Raw genomic sequence first — 14426 nt, 5'->3', positions numbered from 1 at the left:
AGTATAAAAATGGGTACTGCCTATCCCAAACCATCATAAAAACCAAGTTTCGACCTCTCAACCCACTCAGGCTGCTCCCAGGGGCCACGCCCATCCCAAAATTGCTGAAATCCAGCTAAAATCCAGACTGAGAATCTTTACCCCCGTATGCGATTTATGTTCCGGGGTAGGTGGCCAATTTTTTAGTATAAAAATGGGTACTGCTTATCCCAAACCATCATAACAACGAAGTTTCAACCTCTCAAACCACTCAGGCCACTCCCAGGGGCCACGCCCATCCCAAAATAGCTGAAATCCTGGAAAAAATCAAGATTGAAAATCTTTACCCCCGTATGCGATTTATGTTCCGGAGTAGGTGGCCGATGTTTTAGTATAAAAATGGGTACTACCTATCACAAACCATCAAACAAACAAAGTTTCGACCTCTCAAACCACTCAGGCCACTCCCAGGGGCCACGCCCATCCCAAAATTGCTGAAATCCAGCTAAAATCCAGACTGAGAATCTTTACCCCCGTATGCGATTTATGTTCCGGGGTAGCGGTAATTGGCCCATGTTTTAGTATTAAAATGGGTACTACCTATCCCAAACCATCATAAAAACCAAGTTTTGACCTCTCAAACCACTCACGCCACTCCCAGGGGCCACGCCCATCCCAAAATTGCTGAAATCCAGCTAAAATCCAGACTGAGAATCTTTACCCCCGTATGCGATTTATGTTTCGGGGTAGGTGGCCCATGTTTCAGTATAAAAATGGGTACTGCCTATCCCAAACCATCATAAAAACCAAGTTTCGACCTCTCAACCCACTCAGGCCGCTCCCAGGGGCCACGCCCATCCCAAAATTGCTGAAATCCAGCTAAAATCCAGACTGACAATCTTTACCCCCGTATGCGATTTATGTTCCGGGGTAGGTGACCCATGTTTCAGTATAAAAATGGGTACTGCCTATCCCAAACCATCATAAAAACCAAGTTTCGACCTCTCAACCACTTAGGCCGCTCCCAGGGGCCACGCCCATCCCAAAATTGCTGAAATCCAGCTAAAATCCAGACTGAGAATCTTTACCCCCGTATGCGATTTATGTTTCGGGTAGGTGGCCCATGTTTCAGTATAAAAATCGGTACTGCCTATCCCAAACCATCATAAAAACCAAGTTTCGACCTCTCAACCCACTCAGGCCGCTCCCAGGGGCACGCCCATCCCAAAATTGCTGAAATTCAGCTAAAATCCAGACTGAGAATCTTTACCCCGTATGCGATTATGTCCGGGGTAGGTGGCCCATGTTTTAGTATTAAAATGGGTACTACCTATCCCAAACCATCATAAAAAACCAATTTTCGACCTCTCAACTCACTCAGGCCACTCCCAGAGGCTACGCCTATCCCAAAATAGCTGAAATTCAGGTCAAGTCAAGAATGAGAATCTTTACACCTGTAGGGGATTTAAGTTCCGGGGTATTCTTTTTGGTATGACTACTATCACCACTCATTCGAGGAATATGTTAAATAAAGAATATTCATGTTCATTTTTTCGAATGAAGGTTCATTATCGCATTTTTTAAATAGTTTTGATAATCAGATCGAGCCAAATTTTATAGGATTGTATTTTGCCATTCAAATTACGTTCGATCTGAAAAAATGAGAGTTGTAGCTTCTCAGATGTCCGAGATACGAGGCATAACGAGTTTATTCATTACGTGTGATCAGGTGATTGGATTACCTGTTCAGGTGATTAGATGCCCGTTAAATTACAAGGGAACCCAATCAAGGTGTCCTATCACATAATCACCCAATCAATTTTGTTAACGAGATACATTCAATGCGTCATTTCAACTCCGATTGACCTCAATTTTTCAGATCAGATGCAACAATAAATATCTACAGTAATCTGAAATAAATGGGCGTCTAGTATGTCTGGAAAGAACAATATAGGTGATTTAATATTATATGGACGTAGGCCGTAGTCTAAATATTCAAATTTTCAAACATTGGCGACGGAATCCTCGAATGAGTAGTTACAGCATGCCATCTGCAAAGTTACAGGTCCATAGCATAATATGAAACACGGTGGTGGTGTAAGACCCAACATATGTAACGTTAGTTTTGCCCCAACCCCTGTAGCTTTTCTGGGTTAGGCGTGGCCCCTGAGAGTGGCCTGAGTGGGTTGGGAGGTCGAAACTTGATTTTTATGATGGTTTGGGATAGGCAGTACCCATTTTTATACTAAAACATGGGCCACCTACCCCGAAACATAAATCGCATACGGGGGTAAAGATTCTTAGTCTGGGTTTGTATGGGATTTGACCAGGATTTCAGCTATTTTGGGATGGGCGTGGCCCCCTGGGAGTGGCCTGAGTGGTTTGAGAGGTCGAAACTTGGTTTTTATGATGGTTTGGATAGGCAGTACCCATTTTTATACTAAAACATGGGCCACCTATCCCGGAACATAAATCGCATACGGGGGTAAAGATTTTCAATCTGATTTTACCAGGATTTCAGCTATTTTGGGATGGGCGTGGCCCCCTGGGAGTGGCCTGAGTGGGTTGGGAGGTCGAAACTTGATTTTTATGATGGTTTGGGATAGGCAGTACCCCATTTTTATACTAAAACATGGGCCACCTACCCCGGAACATAAATCGCATACGGGGGTAAAGATTCTCAGTCTGGATTTGTATGGGATTTGACCTGGATTTCAGCTATTTTGGGATGGGCGTGGTCCCTGGGAGTGGCCTGAGTGGTTTGAGAGGTCGAAACTTGGTTTTTATGATGGTTTGGGATAGGCAGTACTCATTTTTATACTAAAACATGGGCCACCTATCCCGGAACATAAATCGCATACGGGGGTAAAGATTTTCAATCTTGATTTTACCAGGATTTCAGCTATTTTGGGATGGGCGTGGCCCCTGGGAGTGGCCTGAGTGGGTTGGGAGGTCGAAACTTGATTTTTATGATGGTTTGGGATAGGCAGTACCCATTTTTATACTAAAACATGGGCCACCTACCCCCGGAACATAAATCGCATACGGGGGTAAAGATTTTCAATCTTGATTTTACCAGGATTTCAGCTATTTTGGGATGGGCGTGGCCCCTGGGAGTGGCCCTGAGTGGGTTGGGAGGTCGAAACTTGATTTTTATGATGGTTTGGGACAGGTACTAAACTATTTAAAACCCTAAACCTGTTCCAAATACCCGGAACACAAATCGCATACAGGGGTGAAATCGCATACAAATCGCATACACAAATCAAGGAAACGTGCTCTCTCGCCGCGCCATCCAGTTTTGTACCGATACACGTTTGACTGTCAGCACCTATCTTTTCATTTATGCAATAATTTCCTTCATTACAATCCTTATAAGGGTTGTTATGAATTTATTATGATAAAAATATAGGATTGATCCTGTATTTTTATAGTTCTAACTTCTAATTTCTGCCCAAGTAAGGGTGTTTTCAATAGAACTCGAGAATAATGAAAAAATACTCTGATATCATGAAACTCATTTTCAGACATTTTACAAAACGAATTTCTGGGGTGGGGTAGTACTGTCCTGCTACAACTTCCCCTAGTCATAAAATTAACAAAATAATGTTCATGCCCAGAAAATACTGGTTAATTACAATAAAAACTTGCAGCCACATAAATGTGGAGAAAAAAGTGGCACCGATGAAAAATCTTTTAATCGTAACATTCATTGTGATGTGATGGAAGTAAAGTGGGTAAAGTGGGTGCAGCAATATTAATGATAATTAAAATAAACTCACTAAATTAAACACACGTAATAAGGGGCCTTACAACTACTTTACAAATAGTACTAGTATAGTACTAGTAACAAGCTTTACCATTTACTAGAGACCACAAAGTAGAGGGTCTATTAGCAGAAACTAATATTTACAATGTTCTCATCTGAAGTTTTAGTCTGGTTTGAGGAGGATTTATCTTACATTATATTAATCAGACACTTAGATTCTTTGGTTAGCGTTACCCTGGTTACCCTGGTTACCCGTTACCCTGGTTACCTCGGTTAACGTTCTATTCTGGTAGTGACTAACTTGAAATGAGAGCACTATAGAACAAAGTCAAAAACATAGCAGTTCTCATAAACTGATTAAAATTGTCTTGAGGTACAATACCTGGAATTACTAGAGATAGAAGAGTCTATCTGACATAGCAGGAGCGGCAGGACGGTGGAGATGTTGTCATGGTAACTAGAGATAGAAGAGTCTATCTGACATAGCAGGAGCAGCAGGACGGTGGAGATGTTGTCATGGTAACTAGAGATAGAAGAGTCTATCTGACATAGCAGGAGCTGCAGGACGGTGGAGATGTTGTCATGGTAACTAGAGATAGAAGAGTCTATCTGACATGGCAGGAGCAGCAGGACGGTGGAGATGTTGTCATGGTAACTAGAGGTAGAAGAGTCTATCTGACATAGCAGGAGCAGCAGGACGGTGGGAGATGTTGTCATGGTAACTAGAGATAGAAGAGTCTATCTGACATAGCAGGAGCAGCAGGACGGTGGAGATGTTGTCATGGTAACTAGAGATAGAAGAGTCTATCTAACAGAGCAGGAGCAGCAGGACGGTGGAGATGTTGTCATGGTAACTAGAGATAGAAGAGTCTATCTGACATAGCAGGAGCAGCAGGGACGGTGGAGATGTTGTCATGGTAACTAGAGATAGAAGAGTCTATCTGACAGAGCAGGAGCAGCAGGACGGTGGAGATGTTGTCATGGTAACTAGAGATAGAAGAGTCTATCTGACAGAGCAGGAGCAGCAGGACGGTGGAGATGTTGTCATGGTAACTAGAGATAGAAGAGTCTATCTGACATAGCAGGAGCAGCAGGGACGGTGGAGATGTTGTCATGGTAACTAGAGATAGAAGAGTCTATCTGACAGAGCAGGAGCAGCAGGACGGTGGAGATGTTGTCATGGTAACTAGAGATAGAAGAGTCTATCTGACATAGCAGGAGCAGCAGGACGGTGGAGATGTTGTCATGGTAACTAGAGATAGAAGAGTCTATCTGACAGAGCAGGAGCAGCAGGACGGTGGAGATGTTGTCATGGTAACTAGAGATAGAAGAGTCTATCTGACATAGCAGGAGCAGCAGGACGGTGGAGATGTTGTCATGGTAACTAGAGATAGAAGAGTCTATCTGACAGAGCAGGAGCAGCAGGACGGTGGAGATGTTGTCATGGTAACTAGAGATAGAAGAGTCTATCTGACATAGCAGGAGCAGCAGGACGGTGGAGATGTTGTCATGGTAACTAGAGATAGAAGAGTCTATCTGACAGAGCAGGAGCAGCAGGACGGTGGAGATGTTGTCATGGTAACTAGAGATAGAAGAGTCTATCTGACATAGCAGGAGCAGCAGGACGGTGGAGATGTTGTCATGGTAACTAGAGATAGAAGAGTCTATCTGACATAGCAGGAGCAGCAGGACGGTGGAGATGTTGTCATGGTAACTAGAGATAGAAGAGTCTATCTGACATAGCAGGAGCAGCAGGACGGTGGAGATGTTGTCATGGTAACTAGAGATAGAAGAGTCTATCTGACAGAGCAGGAGCAGCAGGACGGTGGAGATGTTGTCATGGTAACTAGAGATAGAAGAGTCTATCTGACATAGCAGGAGCAGCAGGACGGTGGAGATGTTGTCATGGTAACTAGAGATAGAAGAGTCTATCTGACAGAGCAGGAGCAGCAGGACGGTGGAGATGTTGTCATGGTAACTAGAGATAGAAGAGTCTATCTGACATAGCAGGAGCAGCAGGACGGTGGAGATGTTGTCATGGTAACTAGAGATAGAAGAGTCTATCTGACAGAGCAGGAGCAGCAGGACGGTGGAGATGTTGCCCGTGCATATAAGCTATCTTGTGAGCGTAAAGGCAGACTGAAGGTACCCTCACAGTACCCGGCCAGTTCCAGTACATGTGGGTTAACTTGTAACTGAGTTTCTGAATGTGGTCAGGTTTGAGATTACTTGTGTTGTGTACTACTACGTAATGTGATGGGGTGACTGTTCCTTTACCCACATGTTGAGATACCAGGTAGAAGTCGTAGAGAGTATCACTTGTTACTGTGTGATCTAGCACTGTACCAGGGGGAGCGTTCATTACCTTGCCTCTGTTACCTTCCCCCTCACTGTAGAACATTCTAGTTCTAATTCTCTTCTGCACTACAACTACTACCAGCTGGGGCTTGTAACCCCCCTCTAGATGAGAGAACGCTGCTTCAAACTGTGCTACTTCGTACTGCTTAACCACAGAGAACTGTCCCTCCGATACTCCGTCTCTAAACACTATGATACGCTCCGGTAACTTAGCGTTCTTCTCAAGGTACTTTTGCAAAGCAGCTGTCATCATGTTCTGTAGAGAGGAGGAGAACTCCTGTCCTCTCTCTTCCTCTCTAGATGTAGAGAAGTACTGAGTAGTGATCTTGTTCATTGAGGCTACAAATCCAGTAAAGGAGGAGCCTGCCCGGCTAGTTGGATCGTGGTAAGTGTCTATACCCACTATCATAGCATTACCCAGAGGGATATTACACGCCCACAACTCCCCCCCTAACTTAGCGTTTATCTGCAGCATTATCTTCTGAACTACATTTCTCAGCTTCTGGGGCTGGGACAGTGTCCTAGTCCTGATTACTTGCGAAGCTATAGCTATGTCAATGTAACACAGCTGCTTTATAGCGTTATAGCGGTCGTCTCTATCAGAGGGAACTATGGTAACCACCAGCTGTACGTCATTAGAGTGGTTACTAGTTATCGCTCTGTGGGGGAACAGTGTTAACATTAGAGGTGTTACTAGTTATCGCTCTGTGGGGAACAGTGTTAACATTAGAGGTGTTACTAGTTATCGCTCTGTGGGGAACAGTGTTAACATTAGAGGTGTTACTAGTTATCGCTCTGTGGGGAACAGTGTTAACATTAGAGGTGTTACTAGTTATCGCTCTGTGGGGGAACAGTGTTAACATTAGAGGTGTTACTAGTTATCGCTCTGTGGGGGCACAGTGTTAACATTAGAGTGGTTACTAGTTATCGCTCTGTGGGGGAACAGTGTTAACATTAGAGGTGTTACTAGTTATCGCTCTGTGGGGGAACAGTGTTAACATTAGAGGTGTTACTAGTTATCGCTCTGTGGGGGCACAGTGTTAACATTAGAGTGGTTACTAGTTATCGCTCTGTGGGGGAACAGTGTTAACATTAGAGGTGTTACTAGTTATCGCTCTGTGGGGGAACAGTGTTAACATTAGAGGTGTTACTAGTTATCGCTCTGTGGGGGCACAGTGTTAACATTAGAGGTGGTTACTAGTTATCGCTCTGTGGGGGAACAGTGTTAACATTAGAGGTGTTACTAGTTATCGCTCTGTGGGGGCACAGTGTTAACATTAGAGTGGTTACTAGTTATCGCTCTGTGGGGGAACAGTGTTAACATTAGAGGTGTTACTAGTTATCGCTCTGTGAGGGAACAGTGTTAACATTAGAGTGGTGACTAGTTATCGCTCTGTGGGGGAACAGTGTTAACATTAGAGGTGTTACTAGTTATCGCTCTGTGAGGGCACAGTGTTAACATTAGAGTGGTTACTAGTTATCGCTCTGTGGGGGAACAGTGTTAACATTAGAGTGGTTACTAGTTATCGCTCTGTGGGGGAACAGTGTTAACATTAGAGGTGTTACTAGTTATCGCTCTGTGGGGGCACAGTGTTAACATTAGAGTGGTTACTAGTTATCGCTCTGTGGGGGAACAGTGTTAACATTAGAGGTGTTACTAGTTATCGCTCTGTGAGGGAACAGTGTTAACATTAGAGTGGTTACTAGTTATCGCTCTGTGAGGGAACAGTGTTAACATTAGAGTGGTTACTAGTTATCGCTCTGTGGGGGCACAGTGTTAACATTAGAGTGGTTACTAGTTATCGCTCTGTGGGGGAACAGTGTTAACATTAGAGGTGTTACTAGTTATCGCTCTGTGAGGGAACAGTGTTAACATTAGAGGTGTTACTAGTTATCGCTCTGTGAGGGAACAGTGTTAACATTAGAGTGGTTACTAGTTATCGCTCTGTGGGGGAACAGTGTTAACATTAGAGGTGTTACTAGTTATCGCTCTGTGGGGGAACAGTGTTAACATTAGAGGTGTTACTAGTTATCGCTCTGTGGTGGAACAGTGTTAACATGTTAAATACTGGTCACTTATTCTAGTACATAACAAATTGTAGTTACTAATATTAGTTACTTGTACTTGTTACTTATAATAACTTTAAATAAGGTTAATTACTAGTAACTAACTATATTTACCTTATAAAGCTCTCCGTCCTATCGTCTCTGAGCGGCAGTACTACAGGGGCCGCTACTCTCATACCCAGTTTCCTTGCTCCTTCCTTCATTACCGTTACCAGATCACGCCCCTTATTCTGATCCCGCTGCGTACATACTAGTAACCTGGGAGTTACTTAGGTTAGTAACCTGGGAGTTACTTAGGTTAGTAACCTGGGAGTTACTTAGGTTAGTAACCTGGGAGTTACTTAGGTTAGTAACCTGAGAGTTACTTAGGTTAGTAACCTGAGAGTTACTTACTACTTAGGTAAGTAACATGGGAGTTACTAAGGATAGTAATCTAAGAGATACTTAGGTTAGTAACCTGGGAGTTACTTAGGTTAGTAACCTGGGAGTTACTTACTACTTAGGTTAGTAACCTGGGAGTTACTTTGGTTAGTAACCTGGGAGTTACTTAGGTTAGTAACCTGGAAGTTACTTAGGTTAGTAATCTGGGAGTTACTTAGGTTAGTAATCTGGGAGTTACTTAGGTTAGTAACCTAAATAAAAGATGGGATGAGGTGAGGAGATAAGAAAATAAAGTAAGGGTAATTAGTAAAGGTAAATAGTAGATGAGTTACCAGTTGTCGAGGTTAACAGGTGTGAGTGGAGCGTTGACTGTGGTAGCTTGAGAGAAATCAGCTCTCTCTCCGACTGTGTGTGTGTTTCCTCCTCCCCCGAATATTATCTGCTCAGACTCCAGCACTCTTCCTTGCACGTGCAATGTTTCATCGTCTGAAATAATACAGCTAATAGTCAACTTAGTAGTTCTCAGATATTATATCAGGCAAGTAATTCAGTATCGTGTAATCATGGAGGACACTGGACAATTATCAGTAAACATTTTACTGATCGAATATAAATCTGTTTACTTTCTGGTTACTTACCGATATGGATTATGGAGGTTCTATCTGGTTACTATCTGGTTACTATCTGGTTACTATCTGGTTACTATCTGGTTACTTTCTGGTTACTATCTGGTTACTATCTGATTACTTTCTGGTTACTTACCGATATGGAGGTTCCAGCGTCTGAGCTCTTCAGTGGCCTCAGGTGACTCCTTCACGTTACAAATGAAGCCTTTAATAGCCTTGATTCTATCTCGGGGATCTAGTCTGGTGTGAGCTACAATATCTTTACGAACCATAAAGTCGTCCATAGTAGACTGGGATAGACCTGAGAAGGGAGGTGTGAGAGAGGGGACGGGGGACGGGGGGGGGGGGGGGGACAGGGGTTTGGAGGGGGGACGGGGGTGGGGGGACGGGGGGGGGGACGGTGGCTGGGGGTACATCTACAATGTTATAAGCAGTCACTACTTGCTTCAGATTCGTAGATTATTTGTAGTAATTTAGGTTACGAACAACGAAAACGAAAGTAATAACGATGGTTACAAAATATTAAACTATAAAACAACACAATGACCAATTCGACAAACTTCTACTTTAAATCCTAATTAACCAGACCTATATCGCCCAAAAACGACCAGAGATCTAATTCTCTTTATCAGAATACAACATATTACGGTCAACTCTCGTTGACCGTACCTTAACTTATCCCTAACTTAATCTAACTGACCTCGAATCAACCATCGTTGATTCCCTATGTAACGACATGCCCCACCCGTGGTATCCATGATCCAACCAAATCAACCATTGCTGATTCTCCCTATAACGACATGCCCCATGCGTGCTCACCAGGATCCAACCATAACTGGTCCTAGTCTCTAATAGTCCGGCATCAATGATGACCCTCTATCGAATAGGGCAAACTCAATCTCTCTCTCAATGACCATTTCACCGGACCTTACATAATGTCCTGTCCGTGGTTTTATCCTCCTGTAGGACATAATTTACCAGACATCGCCCAGACAATAATCCACCTGCTTAAAACCCACGTGATCTAAGCCCCTTCCTTCAAGGTGAGAATTCAACATCTACAACGAAGACCATCCTTGCCTTGTGATCTAACAATCTGAAGTGATCTATTTATCACTCTACCAGACACAGTCTGAACCGCTCTTTTACAGCCCCTCCTTCCTGAGGTGATACATTTAGCACTCACACAGGTGCAGATCCACCGAACCTTTCACGCAGACCAGAACTTGATGTTCCACTTCCACTGCATAATTATAACTCACTAGCATCGATATTACACAATACTACCTAAAATCTATCAAATAATCACGGCTTACATATAAAGTATCTTATAGTGAAGGGTTAAAACATGTTACGAGGGATACCGTTGTTATTGTTAAACACTTATAATACCTTGTAATAAAAAGCGGCACCCAGTTTACCTGTCATAGCACAAAGTTCAGGGATCAAATAAATCAGTCTCTCTTCTTGTTGGTTCTGTCCTCTCTTGGGCTTCATTCTGTGGAGATCAGACATTAGATCAGCTCATATTCTTATATAATACTCAACAATACAACATGGTGCGAATTGAAGAACTATGATATGAAATATAAAACTAAACAATAATAAGAAATAAGAGATAACCTGTGAAGAAGGAGAGGTTGAGAGCAGTCCTTTATAACAATACTATACTGATCCCTGTAATACTCTATGTAAGATATTTTGTTTCCTCTTCTGTCCTCAAAACAGGAGCGGGGAGTTTCGTCCCACACGATATCGTCTACACGATACGTCTGGTTGTTATATCTCGTCATTATCACGTGACCTGATACGTTACCATGGTTACATTTATATCACGTGATCTGACACGTTACCATGGTTACATTTATATCACGTGATCTGACACGTTACTGGGTCAGAGTGTTAGTTAGATGGAATAATGGATCCTAGCAAGTGACCCTGCAAAATGCAATCTAAAAGCAGTAAAACTACTAACCCACTATTTCCTTGACAGCACGTGACTGCAGATTGTGAGGCTGAGTCTTGTGTATCTCCAGTAACATATCCATTACAGTATCAGTTCTCAGCATCTTGTGGGACACGTTAGTTTGCAGCATGAATCCGCCGTCTAGTTGGGACACTGAGGTCACATACCTGTGTGATTTAGTGTTGTAACCATGGCAACGTAATAGGAACATTGGTAACTCACTAGTGATCATTTAATAACTAATTACTAACTTAAATTACTAAATTAATTTTAATTAAGTTAATAATTACCCTGGCCAGAGCTCGAGCTTGTGTTTGGGAATGTGAACAGATCTGGCCGGATCGTAGAGGTTCCTGCCCATTCTGGTGTATCTGAGTTTAGAGAGAACAGTGCGGAATATTATGTTCAGTAGAGGTATACACTTCTCTATACTTATAGTCTTCGTTAACGTGTACCTCATGGTAATGTCCTCTCCTGAAACACAGTCATATAATAGTAGTACTAATAGTAATGGTGCGTATTATAGGTGTATTGTTGTAACCAGGTTACCAGGTAACCAGGTAACTAGGTAACCGGGTAACCAGGTAACCAGGTAACAGTAATATAATAGTAGTACTAATAGTGCGTATTATAGCGTAACCAGGTTACCAGGTTACCAGGTTACCAGGTTACCAGGTAACCAGGTAACAGTAATATAATAGTAGTACTAATAGTAATAGTGCGTATTATAGGTAGGTGTATTGTTGTAAAGTTGTATTTTGAGACACTGTAATTATTCAGGTTCTATGAAGACATCATACAATATAGCAATGTGAATTCTGACCAGTGTTTTCTTTACAATATAGCAATGTGAATTCTGTAACCATGGTAACTGACCAGTGTTTTCTTTGAGGCTCGTGAAGTAGCCTTGAGAGGGTAGCTGTTCAGAGGAGTAGAGAATAGCACCGTCAAATCTCCAGGCTCTGTTATCAGCTAGTCTCGGCTCTAGAAGCTTGTGTCTAGGGGTAGAATTATAAACACCTCCCAGATAATGCTAAGGGACGGGTAGAAAATAAAGGGCGGCGTTATTTTGATAAATCCCGCTGTTTTCCCCGCTTAATAATTAATAAATAATTCCTGCACAGTTTCAATAAATATAATGGGGTAAAAAGGGAGGTAACCCGTTACACTGGTTACCTGGTTACCTGGTTAAGGGGAGGTAACACTGACCTGAGGAACTTGCTGTCTACAAGAGGGTCGTATGTAATGTGCAACTGTTACCGTACCTGGTTACCAGGTTACCTGGTTACCTGGTTACCTGGTTACCTGGTTAAGGAGAGGTAACACTGACCTGAGGAGCTTGCTGTCTACAGGAGGGTCGTATGTAATGTGCAACTGTTACCGTACCTGGTTACCTGGTTACCAGGTTACCTGGTTACCTGGTTACCTGGTTACCTGGTTACCTGGTTACCTAGTTAAGGAGAGGTAACACTGACCTGAGGAACTTGCTGTCTACAGGAGGGTCGTATGTAATGTGATATTGGAAGACGTCTGTGTCAGTAAACTTCACTTTTATAAAGTTGGTGATGATTGGAATGCTGACTCCGTCCTCTGCGTAACCGGGTCTACTGGGCAACTCAGTATCGTCACTCACTGTCAACTGCACAGTTAACTTTGTTACAATATATTATATACCTAACGCTAATGTGTTGCTATGGTTACAATATAACACTAATTATGGGAGTTACAGAATTTTAACACTACTTATATTAAATCACACCTTGACTGCCTGGGAAAGAAGCATTAGTTACTTATACTACAAGTTACTACAAGTTACTACAAGTTACTACAAGTTACTACAAGTTACTACAAGATACTTAAAGTTAATACACAATATGAGAATTGAGGCAGCTATACTGTTGGTTCAGTGAATGGAATGATTGAAAGTTTATATATTTAAAGTATTGCAAGATACAAATGTGTTGGAGTGTTGAGCCAGTGCAATTTGTGGCCACTTTCTTTTTAAACGAATATTTCCAGTGGTTCCAGTGGTTACTATGGTTACCAGTTCCAGTGGTTCGCTGCTATTTTGCTCGTGCTGATGAAAAGAGCAGAAGACACTAGACTGTACAGTGAACCCCCCTCTACCTACTCACTAGACTGTACCCCCCTTCTACCTACTCTCTAGACTGTAGCTAATGTCATCACCCACCTTGTTAAGAGTAGTTGTAATCTCTGCAGTCCCACCAGTACTCACTAGAAGAGGGGGTCCCATCGCCGCCCCGCCCTCAGCAGCAGTCCCACCATGACCAGGTATAGAGCACTTGTTGGGTTGTCTAATGAAGTGTCCTGGAGGTCCGTTCATTGCTAAACTACGAGACATTGCAGCTCTTCCTACTCCTGCTCCCCTGGAATGTAATGTAACTGTTATCTGGTTACCTAGTTACCTGGTTACCTGGTTACCTGGTTACCTGGTTACCTGGTTACCTGGTTACCTGGTTACCTAGTTACCTGGTTACCAACTAAACTACGAGACATTGCAGCTCTACCCACTCCTGCACCTCTGGAATGTAACTGTTACCTGGTTACCTGGTTACCTGGTTACCTGGTTACCTGGTTACCTGGTTACCTGGTTACCAGCTAAACTACGAGACATTGCAGCTCTACCCACTCCTGCACCTCTGGAATGTAACGTAACTGTTACCTGGTTACCTGGTTACCTGGTTACCTGGTTACCTGGTTACCAGCTAAACTACGAGACATTGCAGCTCTACCCACTCCTGCACCTCTGGAATGTAACGCAACTTTTACTTAATTTATCAAATATAACACTTTAACTCGAGAAAAGAAGAATCGAAATTATACAGGAAATTTCATTAGCGAATCCTAAACATATTTAAAGTTAAAACATAATTGTTGTATGAACAGTACCTCCCAAAGCCAGAAGGCATTGGCGGTAGCTTCAGCTCATTCTCCAGTAGTTTAGCAGCCAACCCACCCCGTCCAATCATGTTTCACTTGTTAGTCCGCCCTTCTTAGCTAAAATAATGTAAACGTTAAGGGTTTTATTAGCTTAACTAATGTAAACGTTAAGGGTCAGCAATGTTAACTTTATTATTTATATTTCAGACCGCAACTTTTCCAGAATTCTAGAATCACCGTGACCCTCAGAATCAACGTTTTTCAAGTGTAAACTGTTATGTATCCTACAAAAGAAAATTGATGTTTTTTACTTAAACCAAGATTGACACTTATCCTACTGATAAAATTATTGTAAATTCTAAGAGGCAAGAACATAACT

At 42.6% G+C, this 14426-nt stretch overlaps 1 protein-coding gene and 1 long non-coding RNA gene across 2 annotated transcripts in view; one reads left to right on the top strand and one right to left on the bottom strand.

Moving 5' to 3' along the window:
• Positions 1-14426, top strand: part of LOC134825289 (uncharacterized) — a 54797-nt gene that overhangs the window by 14275 nt on the left and 26096 nt on the right. The window lies entirely within an intron of this gene.
• LOC134825078 (piwi-like protein 2) lies at positions 3482-14178 on the bottom strand. The gene is made up of 12 exons (XM_063837206.1): positions 14057-14178; positions 13338-13533; positions 12622-12785; positions 12023-12144; positions 11437-11620; positions 11156-11313; positions 10804-10984; positions 10602-10678; positions 9317-9481; positions 8887-9040; positions 8288-8431; positions 3482-6765 (listed from the first exon to the last, which is right to left on the bottom strand). The coding sequence occupies exons 1-12, from the start codon at positions 14134-14136 to the stop codon at positions 5793-5795; spliced, it is 2598 nt and encodes an 865-aa protein (XP_063693276.1). The 5' UTR covers positions 14137-14178; the 3' UTR covers positions 3482-5792.

Source organism: Bolinopsis microptera, chromosome 13, assembly GCF_026151205.1.
Source record: "Bolinopsis microptera isolate Bmic1 chromosome 13, MBARI_Bmic_1.0, whole genome shotgun sequence".
In the NCBI taxonomy this organism is placed as follows: domain Eukaryota; kingdom Metazoa; phylum Ctenophora; class Tentaculata; order Lobata; family Bolinopsidae; genus Bolinopsis; species Bolinopsis microptera.
Note: the sequence above shows the minus strand (reverse complement) of the source record. Positions and strands in the feature narration are given on the sequence as shown.

Bases quoted from the DNA above. Each gene is read 5' to 3' on its own strand.
- LOC134825078 (XM_063837206.1), bottom strand. From the start codon at position 14,136: ATGATTGGACGGGGTGGGTTGGCTGCTAAACTACTGGAGAATGAGCTG. The intron at 13,534-14,056 runs GTACTGTTCATA...ATTACATTCCAG, and splicing joins ATGCCTTCTGGCTTTGGGAG to GGGAGCAGGAGTAGGAAGAG. The intron at 8,432-8,886 runs GTAACTCATCTA...AGTAACTCCCAG, and splicing joins CCTGTTAACCTCGACAACTG to GTTACTAGTATGTACGCAGC.